This window comes from Tachysurus fulvidraco, chromosome 11 (genome assembly GCF_022655615.1).
Source record: "Tachysurus fulvidraco isolate hzauxx_2018 chromosome 11, HZAU_PFXX_2.0, whole genome shotgun sequence".
Taxonomy (NCBI): Eukaryota; Metazoa; Chordata; class Actinopteri; order Siluriformes; family Bagridae; genus Tachysurus; species Tachysurus fulvidraco.
The window spans coordinates 14,861,940-14,888,768 of record NC_062528.1 but is presented as its reverse complement, the minus strand read 5'-3'; the positions used below and the strand labels follow the sequence as shown (position 1 = coordinate 14,888,768).

General features: G+C 37.7%; 1 protein-coding gene across 2 annotated transcripts; it reads left to right on the top strand.

Annotated features, from left to right (window-relative positions):
- The first annotated feature begins 717 nt into the window (after nucleotides 1-717).
- Nucleotides 718-26,486, top strand: egln2 (egl-9 family hypoxia-inducible factor 2). Of its 2 annotated transcripts, none has more exons than XM_027147885.2 (6): nucleotides 718-942; nucleotides 1,504-2,713; nucleotides 21,381-21,500; nucleotides 21,687-21,823; nucleotides 24,336-24,403; nucleotides 25,426-26,486. In XM_027147885.2, exons 2-6 carry the CDS (start codon nucleotides 1,643-1,645, stop codon nucleotides 25,476-25,478), a joined length of 1,449 nt encoding a protein of 482 aa, XP_027003686.1. In that variant the 5' UTR covers nucleotides 718-942; nucleotides 1,504-1,642; the 3' UTR covers nucleotides 25,479-26,486. The 2 variants fall into 2 exon arrangements, with proteins under 2 accessions (XP_027003686.1, XP_027003687.1); XM_027147886.2 differs by lacking the exon at nucleotides 718-942 and adding an exon at nucleotides 985-1,190.
- Nucleotides 26,487-26,829: the final 343 nt, after the last annotated feature.

Below are 26,829 nucleotides of genomic sequence, written 5' to 3'. Positions count from 1 at the left end.
CCCCTGTTAAATGACCGTTTTTTTGTGATGTAAAAAATGTGAAACCAAGATAAATCATGTGAAGCATGGCTGTGGCAGAATAACGCTATTGGGTTACAATTTTTTCAGTTGGATCTGGACATCTATTCATGAAAGTGGGAATCTTGAATAGCTTGAAATACCAATCAATGTTGTCACAAAACATGCAGACCTCTGTTAGGGAGCTGAGGATGAAGAAACATTTCACCTTCCTGCATGATAACAACCAAAAGTGCAAAATCAAGACAACAAAGGAATGGTTTCAGAAGAAACCACACAGTTTCAGCATTTTGGAATAGTCTAGTTAGAGACCAGATCTATCCTATACTTGTGAACTGACATGAGAAAGGCTATGCACAAGGTCCGGAGCATTTATGAAAGTAAAGAATACTGAGTGCTATTACAAGCAAAAAGCCTCAGTTTAAGGTGTTAGTTATTGTTATTATTTATACACCTTGCATTTAATTTTCCTATTTTTTTTTCTCCCTGAAATTTTACTAGTTTGTGTACTTACATTTTGTTAGTTGCAACATCACAATAAAGTTGGGGGGAAAATCTGATCCAAGATAATATATACTACAATTTAAGTTTATTGTTCATTCTAAAAGCCTAATATGAAGATTTATTTGTTGTTGTCGTAGCGCGAGCCCTGTCACGTGGTCGGTGCGCACGTGTGAGCTGCAGAGGCGCTGATGGAGAGAGAAAGAGGGAGGGGCCGGTGGGGGAGATACACGCGCGCAGGCTCTATCTTTAACGACACTTTACACGTTGTATACGTACACTACATAGGTCGAGAAACTATGGCGTTTACACCCTATGTCGTGCACTACGTAGTGAAAAAGGACAGCCGAAATAATATCTCCGTAGTGCCCTAAATTGTGTGATAGCCGGGTGGTCGTTATATACAGCAGTGAGCGTGCGGAGGTAAGCGGTTATATTTCAAACCCTAACGGCTTTTACACGTATCTTAGATACTGGCTAGTTAGCATACATTAGCTTTACATTAGCGTAATACTGTAAATACGTTAATGTGTCTATTCGGTATCGGTTTCAAAGCTATTTCTACTCACTAATATACTTGAGATAATAGACTGCACATAATGTTGAACCTGCTATACATTTAGCTCTTCTAGTCTCTGTAAATGTTTAAATGTCCAAGTTTTACAGAACAGGTTTGTTGTTGGTCACTGATTATTGTCATTTGTGTGTTAGTTATTCATTTGTGAAGCCAGGACTATAACTTGTACAAGAAAGTAACTGAGAAAGAGCCAATGCGCTTTTATTTAAAGGCTTGAAGTTGTATAATTAAGATCATTGAGCTTATTTCACTGCTGATTAACCGGAGGTAAAAGTGTGTTAGTTGCGATTGAGGGTTTTTTCTTTTTTACTTTTTTTCTAAACCTAAATGTAATTTTTCACTCGTTTAATATATGACCTTATATCTCGATGTGATTAACTAAATCAGGATTCTGTTTTCTCAATCAGCCTGAAAAGACATTTTCCTCCGAGACTCACACTAACAGCGCCGCCGGTTGTGCAGTAAGAGGCTATGTGCACGAAGCACTGGGTAGAAAATGAGGATCGGACGTGAGCTACGTGCGCATCCGGGAGCAGACGAGATGAAATGGAGAGCTCTGACAGTAGGGACTTGTTAAAAGAAAGCTCTTCGTCTCACGGACCCGATAGCGTTTGTTCCAAGCGGAAGGAAACGGCCTGCTTCAGCTCTGCAGCCGTAACCATGGGCCTGGCCACTTGCTGCAGCCCGTCTGCCCCGGCCGAGCTACTGGGGGGTATAACGCACAAATCCGGAGTCTCTGCTCTAAAGCAGGAACCGAAGACCAACGGTGAGGTGGTATCATCACTGGAGGTTCGAGGTGGGAAGTACAACGGATTTCCTTTACAAGCAGATTCCTGTAGGCAGAAGAATGGACCCAGTGAGACGCCCAACGGTCCAGCCGTCTGCACCCTGCGGCCAACTGACAACTCCACCCTCCTTGTAAAGCGATCAAATGGAGAATTGAAATGCAGAAGTAAGCGATTGAGAGATGATGAGCTCATCTACGGGGCTTCAGATGAAGCCCGAGCGGATTCGGGGTCACCGAAGCATCCTGAAGACCTCAGACCGCCTCCCGACTGCAAAAGGAGACGGCTAGAAAATGACTCTAAAACAGAAAAGGTGAAAAGCACACTGTCCACAGGGCCTTTCGCAGGTAACACCCAGCACACGAATCACTGTAACAGCTCGAAGGATGCGTCTTCTCCTGAAGGAGTCCTTCAGAATGGGCACAGTGTGGTGGCCCAGACTCCAGGGTCGGCTGGGGTGCCCTCTGTCCCGCCGGCGGGAGGAGTTGCAGCCACCTGGTCCATGGAGAGTATTGCCCAGCTCTACATAGTGCCTTGTATGAAATACTATGGCATCTGTGTTAGGGATAACTTTCTGGGCCCAGAACTTGGTGACCGGGTGCTGCAGGAGGTGGAAATGCTGAATCACAGTGGGAAGTTTTGTGGAGGACAGCTGGTGAGCCAGAGGAGCATCCCATCTAAGAACATCCGTGGAGATCAGATAGCCTGGGTGGAGGGTGGAGAACCTGGCTGTGAGGCCATTGGTGTTCTCATGGCTCATGTTGACGAAGCCATCATGCACAGTTCAGCAAACGGCCAGCTTGGGGAATATGTAATTAATGGCCGTACTAAGGTAAGTTATAGGCCTATATGTGTATCAGTAGTCAAATATCAGTGTCTGGATGTAGAGAGCAGTCCAGTCCCTTCTGTTAACTGTTTGCATTACGTGTGCACATTGATTACATCGCATTTTTTCTTGTGCAATATGCAAATAAACCACTTTGGTATGAAGCATGTGGGAAGTCAGCTGAATTTTCACTAGGTCACTTGCCTGAGACCTGTCATGTGTTATGACAGATCTTATCCAGAGCACGATTAAACCTAGTTCCTGAAAGAGATTCTGTTATGGTTTAAAACCTTTTCTTCATCTTCTACATATAGCTGGTTTGATCACATATGTTATAATTATTTGATTATTATATAAGAAATTTAAACAGATTTCCCAGACCTGAGAAAAGCTTGTTTTCTTAAACCTCACAGATATTGAAAGCCTAAGGGTAGATATTAAATTTTGTCATAAATTAATAAAATATGTAACGATAAAAAAAAATAAAAAAAAACATAAATTGTAACAGGCTAACAAAAAAGAACAAAACAGTCATGAAAAATAAGGTGCTACTGAAGATATGTAGTCTTACCTAACTTATGTTAATTAGAGAACAGTATAGAGTTAATTGTATAAATTATCTTCTCTGAAAAAGAAGTCCCATTTTTGAATTGCAAAAACGATGAAGAATGAATGAATAAACGCTTAAAGCCTGCCCATAAACTTCCATTATATGTGAGTTGTGAGTGAACAATTTTTCATTACTTTTGTTAGTAGATAGTAATGTGGTGAAAATGTTCTTCGTGGTTTAATCACGGATGAACAATTGTGGAATATTCCTTCAGATAAAACTAGATTATAATCCAGTCATAGCGTTTCATGCTGTATACACGTGTTTTGTGTCTATGAATTTCTGTAAAAAAAGACATCATTAAACATCTCACAAACTGTAACTTATATACTTGCTATACATATTGGGGCTCTGATATAGACCAAATTTCTCAGGGCTTTTTTACACCTGGTCACTTCATGTGTTTTCTCTGATCCGATAGCTATCTGATTTGTTAAAACTGTTCCATTTACATTAGGCCACATAAATGCGTCTTGGCGAATCGGATATCAATCTGATCTCTCTAGTCCCGCCCAAAATGCAAATATATTTCACCTCATTTCCGGGGTAATTGAAATGTATCACGCTTTGGTACAAAAAACAGCATTTACTGTTTGCTGCATTTTCGCTGGTGGCAGCAGTGCATTTTAAGACCAAACGAGACACCTGGGTGAAAGATCGGAGCCAGCGCTGGTGGGAAAAGATATTTGTTTCTGGCGCGATGCACGACTCGTGAGTCACCTGTGAGCGACGTACTTCCGTTTGGGAGGAGTATCGCACTGACGTATGTGGCTTGAACAACGACATGCATTTACACCTGTCCAGTTTCATCTGAAATGCGTCCCAGACCACCTCCCGAAGTGGTTTGAGCGATCGGATTTATATCCGTCTCGAAACCGTTTCGAAGGGCATTTACACCTGGTCTTTTTACGATCGGATAGCTATCGGATCACAGAAAACGCATCAAGTGTCCAGGTGTAAAAAGGCCCTCAGAGTCTCAAAGAGCAGAGATCGTAGTAAAACATTTATTTACTGTTTGGTTATATAGAAAGTTCCTTAGCTAATATGGTCACATATATAATGTAAAGAATATGTCTTATATATTTAATGGGAATGATACTGTTTCCAGTTTTGTAGAGAATATTTAATCTTTGTATATAAGCCTTTCTATGATTTGATTTTCACCCTGAAAGTCACACAAATACAATTGCAGCACAACAGCACCTATTAAAAATATAATTAGATAGCTAGGAACGATAAGACAGATAGGAAGTTAGCAAGAGTTTTTTCTGTAAATATTTGTCAGCTCTATTTTTTGTTTTCATACAGTTTTTCTTAGACATTGTTTTAGACATTGTTTTAGACATGTAGTCACTTTCACATTGCATCGTTTCTGAAAAGTCAGTGCCGGAAAAATAACATACACCTTTACACCTTTTTATATTCCTATTTATAACCTATTGTTATTTATTCTTAAAGCATTTATTATTTTAATGTTTTATTCATTTTCTCAGCTGCAATATGTTTTTGCATTTTGATCAGCAATTTTGTATTTTTGTTCTATATATTTCTAATTCCATATATTTGCTCAACATATTCCCATTACTTCCTGACCTTTTGGACACGCTGTATATTATAGATAAAGGAGATTATGTTTTGAAATTTACAACTAAACTAAGGGCCTTTTCACACCTGGTCACTTCATGTGTTTTCTCTGATCCGATAGCTACTGTACCTGATTTGTTAAGACTGTTCCATTTACATTAGGCCACATAAATGCGTCTTGGCGAATCGGATATCAATCCGATCTTTCTACTCCCGCCCAAAATACAAATATATTTTACCTCATTTCTGGGGTAATTGAAATGGAACACACTTTGGTGTATGCGGTTGCTACAAAAAACAGCATTTGCTGTTTGCTGCATTTTCGCTGGTGGCAGCAGTGCATTTTAAGACCAAACGAGACACCTGGGTGAAAGATCGGAGCCAGCGCTGGTGGGAAAAGATATTTGTTTCTGGCGCGATGCACGACTCGTGAGTCACCTGTGAGCGACGTACTTCCGTTTGGGAGGAGTATAGCACTGACGTATGTGGCTTGAACAACCACATGCATTTACACCTGTCCAGTTTCATCTGAAACGCGTCCCAGACCACCTCCTGAAGTGGTTTGAGCGATCGGATTTATATCCGTCTCGAAACCGTTTCGAAGGGCATTTACACCTGGTCTTTTTACGATCGGATAGATATCGGATCACAGAAAACGCATGAAGTGTCCAGGTGTAAAAACCCCCTAAATGATCTTTTGTTAAAATGTGTTTGGTTCTCAAATAATTTACAGGATAAAAATACAGGATACAAATTTACAGCAGTAGGCCAGTGTAGTGTCTGCCAAAGTTTCGCAGTCTTTTCAAAAGTAATTTTTTTTCTCGCAGATTTAAGAGGCCAGAGAAAAAAATGGTTTAAATGGCGATATAATGTTTTAGTGTTTTTTTTTAAATAGTAATATGCTCTTATTTCTATTTTTCCCATTCTACAACTAAAATCCAACTTCTTTCTAGTCAGTACAAACATTAGATGGCTTCCCGCTCACTGTTTAAGATGTACAGTAATGAAGCTTAATGTGGGGAAAGTGCAGAACCTTTCCTCTAACAGATGAATATGAAGAGCAATTGTGCAACTGTTACAAACTGGAGTGGAGTGCAACTAGAACTTGGGCTGCAGTTTTAGGCAGTTTTTTTCTGTTTCTTCATCTTCACCTGGGAGATAAACTCTTGGGGATGTTACATTCTGAAAATTTGATCTACAAGTTCTTTGAAAAGGCCTGAAGTTAAATACTTTCTTGATATTAATGGCAGCAGATATTAATGAACTTGTCAAGTGGTAGGGTGAAAGCTGAGACTTGGGGTAGTGTGGTAGTGAACAAAGTGGTCACAAAGTGGAATGTCTTTATTGACTATGAAGTATACGATATACGAGGGAATAAGAATGACACTGCCTGTTCATTCATGCCCTCAAAAGGACAGCAAGTATTACTCCCACATGATGAAGACTTGCATGACTTAAGCAAGTGATTTTGGAATGAATAATAGCAGTTCTGGAGTTGCTGCAATATCTGAGAATTCCATACAGTAGATGTCATTGTCTGAGTAGGTGAAGAAGAAAATCAGGGAGTGTACATGGCTAAAAGAGGAAGCAGTTACTTTATAGTCTTGTGTATCAGAATGGTCTTACATTATGCTTCGACATGACAGACAATTTCCTCTGCCCTAAGTGGTTATCAAGGATAAATTCTTTTTGCGTCTAGGATTATTATAACTTGGCGGATATAAGGTATATTAGTACACGGGTATAAAGGAAGATTGGTCATGCTGAGAGGAAGAGTGGTCTCTTGATGGAAATGAATCAGGAACTTGGCAGGCTGCTGGATGGTAGGTACCCAAAAGGGATCAGGGTGTAAACTTGTGTATTTGACATTTTTTTTCTATTGGTAAAGATGTTATAAACGGTGTTATAAACTGTTTGAGAGGCCAGCTGTAAGACTCTGATGAATGATGTAGGGAGGTTGTTATTATAAGTCTGAGGAAGTGTTTTGGATGATTGAAGAAGAGATGCTTGGCTGGTAAACTCATCTTGCTGGTGGAGTTTTTGTCCTAGTGTTGTTTTTCAAAATGCCTACGTTTTTAGACTTTTGTAAATGCAGAAAGAGCAATATTGGTTTGAAGAAGACTGTGAAAGCACAGGGTTGCTATTTTTAAGAGCATGGTTGTTTATTACAGGCTAAAACCCAGAGCTATTCAAGGAATTCAGATGGAGAGTGATGATGGCTAAAAAGTTCTTTGTCTGACGTGTTGAGTTTTGAAATAAACAAAGTACAAATAATCGAGATTTGTTACAAACTGAACTGCTCGCAATTGGCGCATCAATGTTGTGATGAAACATCACTTATTGAGAAACACTGAGAGATCAGATTTTTTTAGGAAGCTTGGTCTTCAAGTACTATTTTGCTCTGCTTTGGTTTCCAGTTCATATTTTGGTGCCATTAAACACGCACACACAGTCTTATGCTTGCTGTCTTCAAGTGAAACATTTGATCAAAAATGAGATGTGTGTGGTTTAAGTTCAGTTTGAATCTCTGCTATCACTATTGCTGTTTATTTATTTATTTTTGTTATTTTAACCATGACTAGATATTTAGAACCTTCTAATTTATTATCTAGCTGTGTTTGGCAATTTTGTGGGTCATTATAATAGTCAGTAATGGCTGAATTATGAAAGTAAGAAGTCTCATTGCATATCCTCTATTACTTTGTGCAGTCCTAGTTGCCTCATTACTGAAATTGAGAAGTTGAAGATGTATCCACATGTTAATTCTACATTGAGGCTAATTAGGATAGGTGGGCTGGTTAGAGCCCAGAGGTCTCTATATGATCTTTTCTTGAAAACCTAATGCAAAATCAGAGGTTTAATAACTTATTGTATTGCAGTGCTTTTTCATAACCTAGACACAAAGCTTTTATTTACGCGTTACTCAACTAATACGGATTGTCGTAAACAATGGCAGACATCAAAGCTTTAATCTTGACCGTGTCAGAACGAGTTGGAACGAAATTGTGAGCAGGGTGAAATGATGTAATTAAGTCCACTCGTTTTAAGCGCTCTGAATGTTTTTCTTTATTCAGGGAGCAGTCTGTAGTGCCGCAGCACCTTTCCTATCAGCTCTCAGGATCAGAGCTTCAGGTTTTTAGAGATTTCTGTCAGTATGTACCTGCAACCCTGAACCAAAACAATGCATTCTTGCTGCCACTGCAGCTTATGAGTGAGCGTGTTTTGATATTACTTGAGTAATGTTACTTTGCTCTTTCTGTGTATTTGCGTTTTCGAGTAAACAATTATCAAATCGAGACGAGACGTTTATTTTCCTGTCCTTTGAAAAAAGGACACGTAGCAGGCTATTCACAAGTACATTGTACAACATTGATTGTAGTAATTTTATGAACCAAACAAGCCTATTTTTACGATGCACACACAGTGCAATTGAAGGTTATCACACTTTCTGCATGCCAAGCAGCAAACATATTTGCTGAGAAAGAAAGGTTGAGCTGTGTATGGTGACGTATTTGACCCAGATGCTGTGTGTGTTCCACCATGCCAGTCAGCCCACATCGACAGAGAGGAGTGGAACTGCACCTATGACGCACGTCTGGCTATTTGAGCTAGTTGTGTCATGCCAGTATGTACAGTTCCTTTTTCTCCATGATGCCCACTGTGCATTCCTCAAACACATGACGGCCATACAGTCCGTTACACAATTACTGGCGCCTTCATATAAATGTCCATTAACATTACGCATATGTTGCTCAAAAGCTCCTGGTTACAATTTTACTTGACCACATACAGTTGTAGAAAGGAAATGATCACACTCTCCGGTCCGCCCCCTACTGAGGATGGGTTCCTTCCTCATATTATCTCAGGGAGTTTTTCTGTGTTACCGTTGCCTCTGGCTTGTTCATTAGGGATAATAAAATAATAAACTTTGTGTGGGTTTTTTTCTATTTTTTAATTTTTATATTTCTGTAAAGCTGCTTTGAGAAAATGTACATTGTTAAAAGCTCCCTGAAAAAAATTAACTGAATTACACTCAATAATTCAATTTAATATTTATTCTCCAAAATATTCATGCCATACATTTATATATATTACACTACAGTCACTGACATCCAAGCACTACCTATTAATAAACCTAGGTTAAACCCTACTGACAATTGACAAATTGCTTGTGTCACTTGTGGGTGTACAGCGACCGCTACTGTGGACATGCACTGTTTCATTTACATGTTACATGCTAGGCTTTGCAGTAGGTTTTTTGACAGCTTAGTAAACTGTTCTAGCTATACTATATAGTCAAATGTATGTGGAGACCTGATAATTGTCCACAATCATATAACCGTGTCCACACCCATGCTTTTTGGACACTGTGTTATAGATTTCCTTTGATATTCTAATAACTGACACTTTGTTGGAACGCGGTTGTGTCAAATTGTCCATTCAGCCACAAGAGCGATAATGAGTTCAGACAGTCATGTTTGGTGCAAGGCATCAGCTTTCCTTTTCATCAGCAAACTTGTGGGGTTGAGTTCAGGGCTCTGTGCAGGACACTTGAGCTCTTCCATTGCAAACCATGTCTTTATGGGCCTTAATGTGTGCTCATGATGGAACAGCACAAAGATAAACAACTTGTTTTCTTCAAACAGTTTAGGGCAGATATACATATGGGTGTTTACATACTTTTGCCCATAAATAGTGTATCTACACTCAGCAGAAAAAAACAATTAATTGTCCTACTAAGCTTTTAATTAAAAATTTTTTTTTTTTAAAAAAATCTCTATGGACATTTAGTAAAAGCTTGCATTTGACTGCTAGGTTTACTAACCCTTAAGTTTTTGTTACATTTGTTTATATTAAGCAGTAGATGGGATTTATTTGCAGAATGCATAATTTAGCAGAGGAAGAATTCAAGCCGGTGGTTTGAATTTGATGCTTTACTCTGTTCTCCATTAATTAGCATAAAATTAAGAACATCTTATTTCAGATGTTGCTTATCACTCTGTCAAGGAATAATTATCTGTCACTTTTGTGTCTTTCTAGTGTGATCGTAAAAACAAAAAGTCATTCTGCATCATTTGAATGGGGCACTGTATTATATTTACACTATATTTTATAAGTTCCAAAATATGCAGCAGTTTTCTAAACCGCTTTGCAGCATGTGAGGGATTTAGTAGCGTTATTAGAGCAGGGAAATCAATTGTGCTTGATCTTATGTAAACGTTTGATAACAGTATTAATATGCTGTGTCGGTCAGATCATTCAGGAGAGAATTACAAGGCATCTAAATGGATTTTCCCATTCCTAATGTCACACTAGACATAAGAAATCATGACATGCCTCTGTATGTGCAAAAGCTGCTTTCTTTCATTTAGATGAAATTACACAATAATACTATGACTATAATACTTCTGTGCCCTGGTTCAGAGGCAAATGCACAAAGTGACAATAATATGTCAGTTATCATTAAGTAGAAGAGGGCTACAGCAGAACAATTTATATTTTTTTTTGCTAGTAAATTATAACTGGTAAACCACAGTTGGAACTAATTTCTATAAATTTCTAGCTGAGTTAATTGACATCTCAGACAAATCATTAGCCAGTTTGGCTGGACACATGCATCAAATGGGTTTAATACAAAGCTCAGCAACTCAAAACATGAACGAAATAAAACAATGTTTATTGAATAAATCAGTTTTGAGGTGTTCCTTAAAACAACTATTTACACTTAAAATGATTTCTGGCTTAAAACATTTTAAGAGGAATCTCTGCTGAGTGTAAGAGAGGGGAAAGGAAGACAAGAGCATGTGACAAAATGAGAAAATCTGATAGTGTTGTGGCTTAATCTATAATATCATTGCACCAGAATCGCTAGTCCTTGCAAGCGGTTGCCTTCTCATTCCCACATTATTCTCCCTGACTTTCTCTCTCTCTCTCTTTTTTATTAATCCTCTCAATCCTCCTCCCTTCCCCATTTTGCTCGCTCTGGTGACTTATCGAGTCCTTTCCTGCTAGTTGGCAAAAATATTTCTCCTGGGTTTCCCTGGCAACAAGACGTGCAGAAGGTGAGGTTGGGATGAGGCCGCCGTACCCTGAACATCACCAATGGCACGTCCCACCTTCTGCCTACGCCAGACCTTAGCACAATAACACTATTAAATGACTTTTTCCCTCCTTGCATATATGACTGTAAACCAGTGCAGACAAATAGGATAGGTTGATGCTAGGGAGTGGGTGGGGGGTGGTGTTAGAGAGAGAGAGACAGACAGACGGGAAGTTTTTTACCGCTTTAACGATTTTCTCATCCTCTCTTCGCTGAGTGCTGCACACTGTCAGTTATATCACATATTAAACTGACGGTTACTCATGCAGAAACAACAGGAACATAGGTGATGTCATTAGATGGCATTTATACCAGTACAGTAGTATAACTGGAAAACCATTCAAATGTCAGCACACTATTAGCTTTGAATTTATGTCAGTTTTCACACTGCATGAGAAGGACTACATATTTCCTAATACATCCTCATCCTCTTAAAGCCTGCAATGACCTTCAGAGTGAAACTCTGGTTTCCGCATTAAGTAGGAGGCAGTGACTAAAGTACTCTGAAATGAGTCATTTCTGTGATGTTTGGATAGAAAAAGCAAGCCGGCTGCTTGACTTTATAGCGGTTTGGCGTCACTGAGTCACAGGGATTCCTCTTCTGAAAGCCACAACCACACCAAAGTCTCAACCAGGCTAGTAACCAGCTGACTCTAAAAAAATTAAGGGAATTGTGAAATTGCCTTGGAAGCTGTAGGGCATGTAGGGTTGAGAGAATAGTTGTCTGTGAGCAGTGTGTGACAACGAGACAGACACAAGGCCAGATATGGCGCACAAGCTGCATCCCAGATTCCATACTGTACACTATTCCACACTATGCACTCTCCCACCTAATGTATGCATTTGTGAAGGGAAGTTTTGTCTCCAAATTTTGTTTTTATTATATATAAATATAAAACCACAAGTGTAAGCTGATTTAACAGTCCATGGCAAATGATGTCAGATGTACATAACGTGAAGCCACTAGCTTTAGCAGATGCAATGAATATTTATAATATCGAACGTCCAAACAAAGTGGGTAATGTTAAAGACATGCAAGTTGTCTGGTCCACTGTTGAATCCTAACCCATCTTGAATATGTTTTCTCATCCCGTGTCAGCACCTGGTAACCCTGCCCCTCTTCTGCTATATAAACAAATCTGTGAGCATTGCAGGTGTCCAACATTACACACTTTCTTTTCTAATTTGGATAAGTGCATCCACTGGGCTCTTGAAGTGTGCTTAATCTCGTTGGAAATTTTGTAAAATAGTGTGTAAATATGCGATTTGGGGAAATTTCACCAGCCTTCTTGTTCCAGACGTGTTCCACACTGCGTATTCTAATTTGATAAACAGCATGATAAAGTCCAGTGTTCAATAAATAATTTTATTTCTTATTAATAATACCCATATGAACTAAAATGTTCATACTTTTGCGATGTGATGTTGGCTCAAACAAATAAAAGCAACACTTAATGACTCAATCTATATTTGGACTGCATGAAGACACGAATATACATATATGCTTTGTATACATACTACACATAATATTTTACTTAAAGTGTTGCTAATTGGAATAAATCTAAATCTAAAAAACCCTTGTAAATTTTTAGATTTCATTTCTTCAATAATTAAGAGAACTTAAAAGTCATAGGTAAAAATAGATAGATAAAAATAATGATGTTTTTGGGAAGTTGAGTTTCCTTATTCATTTAGTGCATAAAATCAAAACAACTTGAAATAACAGAGCAAGTCACAGATACAAATTTTTTGATATCAGAATCATGATTAATCAATGATAATCAAGTGCATGAGTGGATGTACTGTAGAACGATGTGACCGAGTGTTTCTCCCTGTTTTCAATGTTATAAAACTGTGCACCTGCAGGGAGAAGAGAAATTGAAAGGGTTACTTAAAACAGTTTACTTCCTTGCTGAAAATAAACTGCAAAATATCTTAGTTTTAATGATGAAGAGGATGACGTAGAGGAAAGACTTGAATCACAGAAAAATGAAATGGAAAAAAGTGACTTAACCTCGACTGAACTGAAAGACGTGAAAGCCATGTATAGAATAAACACAGTTCTTATGTCAGTTTGGAGGAGAGCATGGCAAATTTAGTGAATACATTTCATTAACATAAGTTAACACATGTATTAGCTAAAATGACATTTGTTGAAACGCATGACAAAATATACGTTAACAAAACACATTAAGGTGTTGTTCAGCTTGTGCATTGTGGATTTTCCATTTAATATTGTTTAAAGTAAGTGTTATTATTTACAGTAGTTACAACTGGCAGTTACAGTCCTTTCTTGATGTTCTTTATGGTGTATTAAAGCTGAAGTTTTGTTTGTATGTATGCCTTAAAGTTAGTTAAGGGAATTAATATAAAATGAAAGAATATAACATAATCATTTACCTTGCTAAAATGCAACACAGTTGATATCTGAGCTATATATTAGTACATATATTAAAAAAAAAACATGCAGGAATCTTACAACAAAATTTGCTGTAGTAGAAGCAAATAGACCTGAAGCAAGACATTTAAAAATATATATTTTGTCCAAAATATTTAGAATATTATTTAAAGGTGCCTCCATTATTTGTTTTTAGGACGAAATGAACTTAAAGATGTGACTCCAATGTCACAAAGTGTCACAGGTTTAAATGAACATGTTGGAAACAAAAAGATTGAAATGATGAAACATGGCATTTTTGTGTATAATATAGAAGGTGACTGTCAGAGCGCAAATCATATGAGATGAAGAGTAGTCTTTAACACACCCTGGGACTGTCACTGATTCATGACACTTTTCTACTGTCCCAAATGTTCTGAAAGTACAGAGCTGTTAGATCTTCCCCAAGCAGCACTCCCCGTGTCCCTGTATTTGTACGGACTTATTTTATTCCCGTGTCATACTTGCTGTTCCATTCTTATCACAGCACAAAATGTGTGCAGTCAGGGTTCTTTTACAAAAGCACCATGTTCTAAATAAGATGAAAGAGTTTTCCACTTCTGTTTATTCTCCATGCATTTATACCTCTGTACTGGGCCTTGTGTGCTTCAAAACACAAAAAGTCAATATCTGGAAGTTTCAGAAGCACTTCGTCCTGTTTGTTCAATTCTAGTTGTTATTTTATGTCCGAATCTGTACACATCTCTCGAAAGTACTTCCCAAATCCCAGGTACATGCGTGTGTAATTCTTCCTAAATCATTATCTTTACACGACACCTGCAAGACTTCTAGTATGTGTGGGAATCACTAGAATCAAACACCAATTCAATTCAATACAATTTAAGACGTTATGAATTCTATAGCCCACACTGCTTAGTTTAGTGTAACTCCATGCTGGTTTTCAAACAGAATTTTAGTGGCCTCACCATATGAATACTGTTTGAATCGTATTTTTAAATAAAATAAAACATTCAACTGATTTAGAACCTGTTTCTGCACAACCTAAATATATTAAACCTTTTTTTTAAGCCTTTTTGCTCCGAGACGTGTTTTTGTACGTGTATAATAGCTTTTTTTTTTTTTTTTTTAATATTTACTTTAATATGCAAAGCCATTAAAATACATCATCTTTTAAATGATTACACTGGTGATTGATTTTTAAAAAGAGAACAGTAAATTATGACTGATTGAAAATCTTTAAGGAGAGAATAAGCAATAAATCTAAGAATGGATGAATTTTCTTGTCCCTCTTGTTGTTATGAGCTGTTCGTGTTTAAATGGTTTACTGTTAACACTGTTTACTAAGAACATCTTGTTGAGTAAATGATATATCTGATGGTAGAGACAGTTGTACTTACAATGGTTAAGCTTTTATTACTTAAAATTGTTCAGTTTTTTCATGATATTGACACTGGTGTCATTTCCAGTAATTCACAAACAAGACTCCCATGCACGAGTTTTCAGTTTTTCTGAGTCAGACCTTTTGATCATATGACTTCTTGAGTGATCGTCTATTTTAAGTAGAAAGAGCATGACACCACTCTTGCTTTTCTACAGCTGAAACCTTGAGTTTCAGCCAATATTGATTCCTGTCTCATAGGGATTTTTTTTTAACTGAAGCCCTTTTCTCTTTCACACAAAATTATTTCCAAGCAAAAAAAAAAGTCTCTATGTAAATGTTTCCAGTTCTAAAACAAAATTACATTTCTAAATCCATTTCCAAACTTTGGGGTTTGTTACAGGATACGATATCTGATCCTTCATCCACCCAATGCTGGGTGTCAGATCGGTGCTTTCTCTAATTAAGTAATTGTCTATAATAAATTAAGGGGGATAAAATGCAGCCTTTGTAAGGTGCACCCCCCCCTCCTATTCAGTGAATCCATGAAAAGCAGCATTATATCACTTTTCATCGTTTTTTCCTTTTATTTGTTACCTGCCAGTACTGATGCTTTTTAGATTGCTGTATTGATGCTTGAAGTGAAGGTTCAAGCTGCTGAGACTCATTTTCATGTAACTGGAAGTAATTAAAGTGATTCCCCCTGTTATCATAGAACATGCTGCCTTGCTTGTAAGAGAGGTCTGAAAGTGTGGAGTCAGTGCTTGTTTATTTGCGATAATCCAGTACTCAGTAATCTGTACAGCAGACAGGTCAAAAAGCAGCCAGACAGCAAGCATACCGGATGCACATCTGTAATCAGAGTCCAGATGTGCAAGCTGAACACATGAGAGACAAGAACACGACATTGAACAAAGGAAATCTGTGCATCATATGATCTCTCCTGATTGACACACAAAGAAACATAGAGAGTTCAAATACATAAATGAGACAAGGATAACAAGTGGGGTTGGGGGGGGGGAGACATGTTGGCATACAGTATACAAAATGGAGGGGTCAACAGAGACAGAACTGGGACAGATGAGATTGTGTTCTTCTGTCAGGATTCTCCTGCCTGTGTATTAAACTCTTACACATACCACAGTGTTCATATGCTAAGAGAATTCATGTTTGACTACTTACTGTACATTTTAAGGGAAAGCGGGAGGTTTACTTAACATTTCGGTTATTAACCCTGATGCCGTCTACACAAACATTACGCTTTGGTAGTATTTGATGGATCACTTTGGATACAACATACTTCACAAGCGTATTGTGTATTTCCTCAGTATTTCTAGCGAACCTCTTCATGTCACTGTATGTTTATGAAGCCATATCATCATCTGCTAATGGTTCGACTGTGACCTGTAATGGTTTCAGCACTCCAGAGGTCTACTTCTTTTTCTTTGGCTTTCTTAGGTTTTAGTGGATTGAATAATATCTAAGAACTATAAAAAAAAAAAAAAAGATACAACACCACACACACACACCACACACACACACTTGTTGATATGACTTTGCTCCAAGATTTGTTACATATTTGTTGTGGATCGTTTTTTTCTCTACTAATTTTAGCTCTGTATCCATCGTCCTCAATCACAGGTTTTCCGTTCTGCCTTTGAACATTAAACGTTATTTATAAGCTCTTTGGTCTAAACACAGAAGTTGACAATCTGATCAGAGAATCGTGAGAAAAGGACGAAGTACCTGATTACGATTACAAGTACGTTGTTTTTATTTTGCTGCGTTTTAATCATCAAAGGCCTAGTTCATATATTGACAGTGAATGTAAATAGATTTATAAAACAGCCTATGTTTTGACTTTTTTCTCATATGCAGACACTTCAGGAGGTATTAATTTAAGATGCCTTTTGCCTTTTTTAACGTATTTGTAGCCTATGTGCCAGCCACTAGATTATTCAAGTTGCTGTTACTTGTCTTACTTGCCAAAAAAGTAAACGTAAATAAAACAGTCATATTATTTTGCTTATGTTAGCTGATTTCATAAGCTGTTTAAAATTCTTTATTAACTCTGTTTTCCTTACACAACTGAGCTATATTCTTGAATGTAAAGGATTAGCACCGGTTATGTATTAGTCATAGCAAGTACCTGACTACATCATCCTGACATCCAGCCTTAATCCAGCCTTTAACTAGTGTTGGTAGATGGCAGATGGCTGTAGCTTCTTACTCATATTGCAGTTGTAACTGATCGGTCAGCAAACTTGCTCAAAATTTGACTGTAGCAAATGACTTTTCAGTGGATTTTCAAGATCTTTTCAAGATCTTTATTGTTTAAGTGACAAGTGAGCAAACATCATAATGCAAAATTGACTCCATACACATGGAGAAAAGCAGAAGGTTTTGTGCAATACGTGGACGGTGTGTTCAGCTGCACCAGTGAGGGGGTGATACGTGATCACAGCTAAAATAACAGTGAGAGCTTGTTTGGGTGGGGAAGGCACCATGCGTTTTCTCTGGGGCTTGATAAAGCACTGACGCTATCTCCAAATCAGCCAGCTACTGCAGGAACCCTGATGGCTCAGTTTACTGATGATATGTCCCTTACCTAAAAGTGCACCATGCCAAGAGTCTACTTCGTGCATGCCTGCTGATGCATGCCATGTCGTAATGAATATGGATTAAAAGGTTAGCAATATACAAGAAGCCTCATGGATGGTTATTATATTATGTTAGATATGATGCTTTAGAAAAACAGACACACATTATTAGTAGCAATTAAGGGTGTTAAGGTCAAGTGTAATGTCTGATAACCGTCACAGTATTACAATAGAGTTGAACACACATTAATGCCAGCATAAATTTGTAATTTTGAGTGGGGAATCTGGGTTTTCTTTGAGCTCCGTGTTTCAGAGATAGGGATGTGTCTGTAAGAAAACTTGGTTGAATTAGTGCATACAGCATCTGTATGTGGAGGTAAATATGTTGCAATTGAAATGTTTTTACATTTCAGAAGCTGATTTTAGATACTGTGTGTTTGGTTCATGCAGCATAGTTAAAAAATTAAATTTCCTGTTAAAGAGTAAAGGCTTTGCGGTATTGTTTATAGCGAGTAAAGAGAAGTTACAGCTCCATCATTTTGCTCTGAAGTCACTAAAGTGACATGAACGTAACAAACGTCAGAATTGTTGGAATTGACCACACAGTTAAACACAAGCCAATAGTGCAAATGAAAGGTATAATGCAAACCAAAAAGATGTACAGTAATCCCTCGCCACTTTGCGGTTCAAGTTTTGCGGTTCAAGTTTCGTGGCCTCAGTGCATTGCTGATTTTTCAAAAATATTCATCATAAAATTAAAATAAAAACGGTTTCCCAGGATGCCAGACAAAGAGAAAAACTCTCTCAGAGGCTTTGTACATACCCACGGGCACTCAGACAAGGCACATGATTGGTTTCCGGCGCGAGATCTGAGCTGATTGGCTGCGCATCATCGTATCCTCTCCCAGCTTCTTCCCTTGTTGTATCTCGCCACTCTCGTTCACGCTGTCAACTGTGTCTCACGTATTGTGTTCGAAATTAACTTTTCCTTAAGCCCTTAAGCACCTTGCCCCTGCGAAAGATTCCTCTAGTGAGCCGAAGGGGAAGATGATGACCATCAGTGAAAAGGTCAAACTTAGGGCCAATCCTACTTCGCGGATTTTTACCTATCACGAGGGGTTCCGGTTCCCATTAACTGCTATAAACGAGGGATCACTGTATGTTGAAATTTTGATTGATTCACACAGGACAAGATAAAACACAGAAAGGGGAAATGGTTTTCATATTGTACACATGCCAGTCACACTAATATTTCACACCTATTGGACACCATGAATCCTACTAACCCTAACCCATAATATATTAGACCGTTAGACATCAGCGTTTGTAGCCGTGTGTCTGGGAGCACAAGTTGTGCTTGATCAGTACTAGGTTTGAAAACTGAACTCCATTCCTAAAACATTTCTAATTGTTCTCATCGGAAGGTCACGGGTTTGAACCCCAGGTCCGCCAAGCTGCCACTGCTGGGCCCCTGAGCAAGGCCCTTAGCCCTCAGTTGCTCAGTTGTAAGTCACTCTGGATAAGGGTGTCTGCTAAATGCCGTAAATGTAAATGTTTATCAAATGAATGCCTTGCACTGCATGTATTATTAGTATAGCAGTACTGCAGTTTGTATTAATTTCGGGTTTGAGTTTAAGGTTTGTATTAATGTTCATGTAATTCTTGTGGCTGTGGAACCACAAATAAACTGAGGGAACTTCAGACAACAGAACAACATGTTCCTAACTTTAATTTTAGCATTGTGTACTTGCTTCAGCTTACGAGTCTTGTGAATTGTGGTTTTCTATCAAGTGCTTCCACTGGCAAAGAAAGTAGTACAACCTGCAACAGGAGACTCATGGCTTAAGGCAGCGTTAGCTCAGAGCTGAGGTGCACGTGCAGCCAAGCAGGTCCGATACAAACTCTTTATTCTCGTGACATGGAGATGCATGAAAGCGGACGAGCAGGGCTTTTCACTTAAAGACACAATCATCTAAAGCTGCCTGTGTTTTCGATAATGCTGGTTGATTTTCAGGATTTCAGGATTTCAGTTAATACAAATTAATGTTTTAAAATGATTTTCATGATGTTCAAATTGAGAATGTAATTTTCAAAAATGATATAAAAAAACAAGCTTGTAGCAAAGAAAGAATAGAATGCACCCATTTTTTTTATGTTTGTAAAATGCTAGGCAGCTAACTGTGTCGAGTGTTGAATATTTTCTTTCTCAAACAGCAAACTGTATAGCCAGTCAATATTTATATATACAGTATCATACAGCTATTTAGAGTGAATTATACTGCATACCAGTTGTGTAGTCACATCAATTTGACATTGCGCTAAACAGGGAAGGAGACACGGCCACTATTTACTGTGGAGAAAGAAACACGAGTTGTGCAAAGATAGTAACAGCATAATATGTGGTAAAAGAGATATTGTGTGTTGTTTTTTTTTAATTAAAAAATATATATTTGGTTAAGAGATATTGTTTGCGGGGGCACGGTGGCTTAGTGGTTAGCACGTTTGTCTCACACCTCCAGGGTTGGGGGTTTGATTCCCCCTTCAGCCTTGTGTGTGTGGAGTTTGCATGTTCTCCCCGTGCCTTGGGGGTTTCCTCTGGATACTCCGGTTTCTTCCCCTGGTCCAAAGACATGCATGGTTGATTGGCATCTTTGGAAAATTGTCCGTAGTGTGTGATTTGCGTGAGTGAATGAGAGTGTGTGTGCCCTGCGATGGGTTGGCACTCCGTCCAGGGTGTATCCTGCCTTGATACCCGATGACGCCTGAGGTCCCTGTGACCCGAGAAGTTTGGATAAGCGGTAGAAAATGAATGAATGAATGAATGAGATATTGTTTGCACTATTTGCTATACATAGTACTATTTTATGTTCCAAAGTTATGCTAATTTTTAGATGCAGTAAAGTCAGCAAATTGAAAATACTTTTTTTTTTCAATGTCATCAAGCCTGAGATTGTATTAATTTTATATGAATGGAAAAAGGTGAATGTTTGTGTGTGTGTTTCTGTGAGAGAGCGAAAGAGAGAGTGTGTGTGTGTGTGAGTCTGCTTTCTTATCTCCTCTGCTAACATGAACCATATTTAAACCCAACACAGCTCACTTGTCTGAGTTTGAGATCATTGGGTAACTTGTGTCTGTCCTGTACACCGAAGTTGTACATTAAAACAAACTGTGGTGTTTTCTTGACACGTGCAACGTTACATCTTTTCTGTATATTATGTATATTATCTTGAAATTGATATGAAACTTTAGTTGCATGATAGAAGTCAATTAATATCTATGTTTTTACATTTCTTAGCCATATCTCCCTTTTTCACCTAAGGGACTAATTTTTTTTACATAATGCATTTGCATCATTTATGCAGTTGTGTAGTTACAACAATTTGCTATTAATCATTTAACACTTCTATTTGATTTTGTTTTCCTCTATTATAAATTTGTGAAGGTTTAAGCTGTTTATTGGATTGAAATCTGAACGCAGTATTTTTTTAAAGGAATGTGACAACCATTCGATTTATATAAGAGGAAAACTGTGGTTTAATAATGCAAAGTTTTTTATTAATCTAAATTTGTAGTCATATAAAAACATTAGGGCACTAAATTGACATTCAATTGACATTTTATTAACTATCATAATCACAGCTTGAGTGTGTTATTTATTTGATTAGAAATTATTTAGCTTTATTTATTTATTTCCCCACAAATGTCATTTTGTGCACTAATTATCATTCAAGAGTGAATTGTAACGCATATAAATTAATCTTAATTTTTTCCACACCTTTCTTTTTTAAACACATTGTGAAGTTAAATTAACTTTAAATCTTTCAAATCTTAAAATGATTTACAGACCTGTGCACAATCCTTTTATGCCATAGAGAGTAAATTACAAAAACCATAATACAGGATTAAAAAAGATTAGATTATAAGAAGGCTCACTTGGTGTTTTGTTCACCCACAGTTAGTCTGCTACTGTTACTCAGAATGACCTTTCTGCTTTCCTCCTCAGGCTATGGTGGCGTGTTACCCTGGCAACGGCACGAAATACGTGCGTCACGTGGATAATCCAAACGGAGATGGACGCTGCATTACCTGCATCTACTATCTGAATAAGAACTGGGATGTGAAGGTGCAGTATAATGTTTTTTCTTCCTTTAGCTGCTGAACTCAAACCTGCTGTTTTGAGGAAGTTTCAATTACATAGTCAACAAATAAATCAGCAAAAACATTATAAAGATGATTAGAATCCTCTGTTGATTTCTGGGTCTTAGCAGCATTTGTGATCTATTTGTGTGGTTTTGTCTGTGTGGCTCAGGTTCATGGAGGATTACTGCAGATCTACCCCGAGGGCCGAAACGTCGTCGCGAACATCGAGCCGTTCTTTGACCGCCTGCTTGTTTTCTGGTCAGACAGGAGAAATCCTCACGAAGTGAAGCCGGCCTTCTCTACTCGGTGAGTTGGCTCAGCTGTACTGCTTTACAGTCAGCATACTGTATGACTATAACAGAAGGGAGCACCATCAGAGCTGCTTGACTTCTCACACACATTACACACACGCACACAATATCACACGTTTCTTACTTCCTTGTAATCTTTGACTGCTTTTTTTTTTAATGTGCTCACACGCACACTCTTCCTCTTGACACAAGTCTTTCATAACCTTTTACCTAGCCAGGCATGGCATGCTAATTCTCACAAACACACACGTATACACACACACACACACTTTCACATTTTTGCGTTTCAATTGTTAATACTATGCTGTTAAATTTTCCATAAAACATAATTAAATGTGTTTTAAAAGGTGTTTTAGTGTTTCTCAGTTAGAAAGTCTTATCTTGTCTTGTTAAATATTTGGTCTTTCATTGAGCCAGATAAAAAACGCTGTTTCATGCTTGACCTTCGAGTGCGAATTGAGTCAGTGTTGTTGTTTTTTTTTTAATTAAGTGTGAGTTTACTGTATATACTGTCCTCAGTTTTCATTTGAAATAGTTAATTTAGTTTGTTAACGTTAGCCAGTTGGATAGTGTTCTTTGCTACTAGTTTTGAATCATGTAATAATTGTGTCAGTGTCAGCTGGATTAATGGCAAATCTTGGCTATTGGTTTACATAGTATTATAGTTAGTCTAATGTTAATAAACCCAGCAGTGCTTCAGTATTGGTTTCAGGTACGTAATGTAATACACAGACCAGTCTTTTTTAGATAATTAGTGAAATTCACTAGCAACTAAAGTCCAATGGCGCCCGGTGTAGAGAAAATATACATAAGTGAGCGGTTGCTTAGTGCCCTGTTTATCTTAGATGAAAATGTGAAATTGACATTGTGTTGCATATGTGCACTTTGTGTGTGTGTGTGTGTGTGTGTGTGTGTGTGTGTGTGTGTGTGTGCATGTGTGTGTGAATAAGGGTGAAAATAAATTGTGATATTGTGATACAATTTGGATATTGTAATTTGGACAAATTTTATTTGGATATGTTTATACATTTTGGTTTTAGTTTCATTATGTTCTAATTTGTTATATATATTAGGGCTGGGCAAGTTAACGCGTTTTTATCGCGTTAACGCATTAATTAATTAACGCCGACAATTAGTTTATCACGCGTTAACATACTTTTTATTTTGAAAGTCCGTTGCTCACTGCGTTTGAATATACATAGAAAGTCTGGGTCACAGGAGGGGTGGGATGTTTATCAGTAGGCTACTGGCTGCTTGGGATGAGCGTCATCACGCGTCTCACCAATGAAAGCATTTGTTGTGTGCCTAAGAGAGCTACAGCGCGAAACAGAAAATATCTGGTGCGGACAGAAAAATGGAGAAAGGTACCGAAATCTTAAATAGACATTTTTATTTAAACCTCTTCCACACGGTGGAGTTGATAGAACTAAAGCTATTTGTAACCACTGCAAAGATAAATTGTCGTATCATCTGAGTTCTTCGAGTCTGAAGTATCACTTAAATTGCTCAGAAGGGGCCAGTTATAATGTTATGATCGAGGTTCTGGACTTTTTTTTTTTTTTTTTTTAACAAACTAAACAGAAAGTTAATGTTTTATTTATTAAAACAGTAATGTTTTAATGTTTTATTTAAACATTAATGTTATATTTAATTTGATTACATTAATGTTTAAGTTAAGATTTACAAGAAGTGTTAACTGCTACTAACTTTTAACTACTGTAAAAAAGCACTTTATTTAATTAAAATTTTGACAAACCAAATGTTATTGCACTTTTGTTCATACAGCAGTACTTTGAAAGAATAAAATTACACAATACCCTACTTTTGATTTCATTATTGAATTTTGCGCATGCTGCGATTAATCGTGATTAATCACAGAAAAATCATGCGATTAATCGCGATTAAAATATTTAATCGTTGCCCAGCACTAATATATATATCTGTGTGTGTGTGTGTGTGTGTGTGTGTGTGTGTGTGTGTGTGTGTGTGTGTGTGTGTGTGTGTGTGTGTGTATACATACATATATACAGTTATACATATATACAGATATATATATATATATAGGTTTTATTATTTGTGAACACGCTAGTGAGGTGGCTGAGAAGAATGTAGGTGTCTAGTGTGTATGAAACAGTGACAGCTTGGGGGGGAGGCAGGGCACAGGAAATACGCTTTTCCTGAGAGAGCAGCAGATCTCACAGTGCGGAGAGCGAGACAGTGGAATAAACAAGCTTAACAATTTTAAACCTACCTCGCAGCGTAGCTCTCTACATGCAGACCTCACCCTGCTTTGCATCAGACTCCTCTCTGCCTTTTGTCACATCGGACACTCGATCACATCTTCCGTTCAGCAAAAATATACAAAGGCAGTGTAGCAAACACATTGTTGTAATGTATTAAAAGAAGCTTTGTCAAAGTATATTTTACAGTTATTTCTGAAATGTTTACTTACTAGCATGCAGGCACTTAATTGCAGGTCTCACCACGTTTGTTTGTTCATGTCACAGATACGCCATCACAGTTTGGTACTTCGACGCGAAAGAGCGAGCCAAAGCCAAGGAAAAGTACAGACTAGGTAAGTTCCAAAAAAAAGCTTTACTAAAATAATATAGCATGACTTTTATGATATGACACCAGCATGCCACTCTTTGTATTGGTTTCTAAATGATAATGCAGGTACAGAGTCAGTGAAGCAGTGAAACACGAGAAAAAAATGACACCATGATGTGTTTTTACTTCAAACACTGTTAAGCAGAGCAAAGTTGTGTTTATCTATCAGGTCCAGTTCAAGAACATTTGAGGAACTTGATAGACCTTTTAACAGCATATATATGCTGTCACTCACCTGTCACTGCACATTTATGCAGATATCCAAACAGCCAAACATGTGGTAGCACATTGCATAAAATCCTGCAGATCCAGGTCTTCAGAGTGGCATGGTTGTTAGTTACAGATGGGCTTTGTGGGTTTGCGTATTTCATAAACTGCTGGGGTCCTGGTGTTTTTAAACACAACAAACGCTAGAGTTTACACTAAAACTGTAAAAGCTATAGCTAAAAAAAAGTGCTTATTTATTATTTATATACTTAATTATTAAGTGCTCAAAAAAGTGTCCAATATTAGGTGTAAAATTTCCTTTTCTTGCTGCATAGTAAGTGCTTTTCTACAGAACTGATTAATCAGACTTCTAAATAAAATATGCAATAATATTCTATAGTTTATATATGAAATACAGCAAATAATAATGTCAGTCTTTCTCCAGGTTTGCTGTGCTGATGTAGTTTTGCCTCGAGCTGATATCATATGTTACAAAGTCTGCATCATTCATGTTAAATAAAAACTGCATAATTTATGTTCATTTAAATTGAAAATGCTTTTGATATATTAGTGTTTAGTGTTCAGTATTTTTATTATGCTACACGTGTAAGCGTTTAGCAGAAAGCAGAAATCTCATCCAGCGTAGACATCCGATTCAGAAGATTTCAGCTTTTTATTTCCATTAGAAAGTTCCAGATCCTCAATTAAGCATAATTATAACCAATTTTTTTGTTTTTCTTGTTTCTGTGCTAAACATCTTCATATCTCTTCTTTTTACAGCTAAGGGACAGAAGGGAGTCGAAGTGCCTGTCAGTCGAGCAGATAATAAATAAATCCTCATCAGCTCAGGCATCCCGGTGTGTCCTTCCAATGTATGTGCCTACCCATGCTGCTGTCTGAACAACTGATTCAATAGGAAGACACAAGGAACAGGTCAACCAGTGAAGCTAATGCAGGCAACAATTACAAAAAAATATCCCTACTCCTGTCAGCCTGGGACTGACCATTCAGATACACTTCAGTGTGGATTTCTGGCCGTTGGATAGAGAAGAGTTTAGGCTAATTACACGCAGAAGATGCCTGCTGAATGGAGGAGCAGTGACTCTGTCGGTCAGATTCAACTTGGCCACTACTGAAAAGCTTAAACTTGAGAATATTATGCAAATAAAATTGCCAAAATGTATTACAAAATGATCACTACTGTACTTTTGCCCTTTTCTGTACGTAGCGTTTTTTTTTGGGGTTTTTTCTTTTCTTCATTGTAATAAATCAATCTCTTTGCTCCTTAAATGAATTAGCACTTCCTCTTGGAGAAGACATTCTTTTTCAGTAGTCTATGAGGGTTGAAAGGAGAAGCGGAGACAACGAGCGACTGGCCGACTCGGTCCTGACCATATCATTAGTTGAAGTAAAGCAGTGGTAACGTCAAGCAGTGTTATTGTCCCCCTGTGAACTGCACCCACTCCGACACCCAAAACAACACAGTGAACTTTACACTCCTGATGTTTTTGAGCGAACAGGGAACCTTATGACTGTTGGTACTGAGCTTGTCTGTACAGCAGAAGGGTCAAAACAGGGTTCACTGACTGATTTTTACAGCTGTATTTTATAGTGAGAATGTTAGCTGTGATTTCACGGCTATGCCTGTAATGTTTTTTGTTTTTTTTTCTTTCTTTTTTCCAACTAAACGTCCTTCTCTTGTTAGAAGCACAGACAGAGTGATGTGTTCTCGCATGTCTTTAAAAGGCCACTCTGTTTTAATGACGAAGCACTTGAACTTGAGTCATCTTTCAAACCAGGGAGCTGACAATCTCTTATTAAACAAATCCAGTAACATCTCATTCAGACCACAGAGTACATTTTAATCAAGCATAGACTTTCTGTTTTATGTTGACATTTCCCAAAAATGCTAAATCAACGGTATTACACACAAAGTGTGATCACATTGAAACAGCACAATGACAATAAAGACCCTTACTTAAGGGTCTGTTTATCGGCCTAACTGGAGATGTTTTCTGCTTTAGCCGCTGCTTGTCAAGGTGGAAAAAATTGAGTGGAAACTGAACATGTCCCACCATGCAGTCTTGGTGGCTTGTGTTATAAAATAAGAAGAAAAAACTAATACAGGATCACATGTTCAAACAGGTTTAATCTTAATCTTAAACGATAGTTAATTATATATTA

Bases quoted from the DNA above. Each gene is read 5' to 3' on its own strand.
- egln2 (XM_027147885.2), top strand. From the start codon at position 1,643: ATGGAGAGCTCTGACAGTAGGGACTTGTTAAAAGAAAGCTCTTCGTCT. The intron at 21,501-21,686 runs GTGCAGTATAAT...TGTGTGGCTCAG, and splicing joins ATAAGAACTGGGATGTGAAG to GTTCATGGAGGATTACTGCA. The intron at 21,824-24,335 runs GTGAGTTGGCTC...TTCATGTCACAG, and splicing joins AAGCCGGCCTTCTCTACTCG to ATACGCCATCACAGTTTGGT.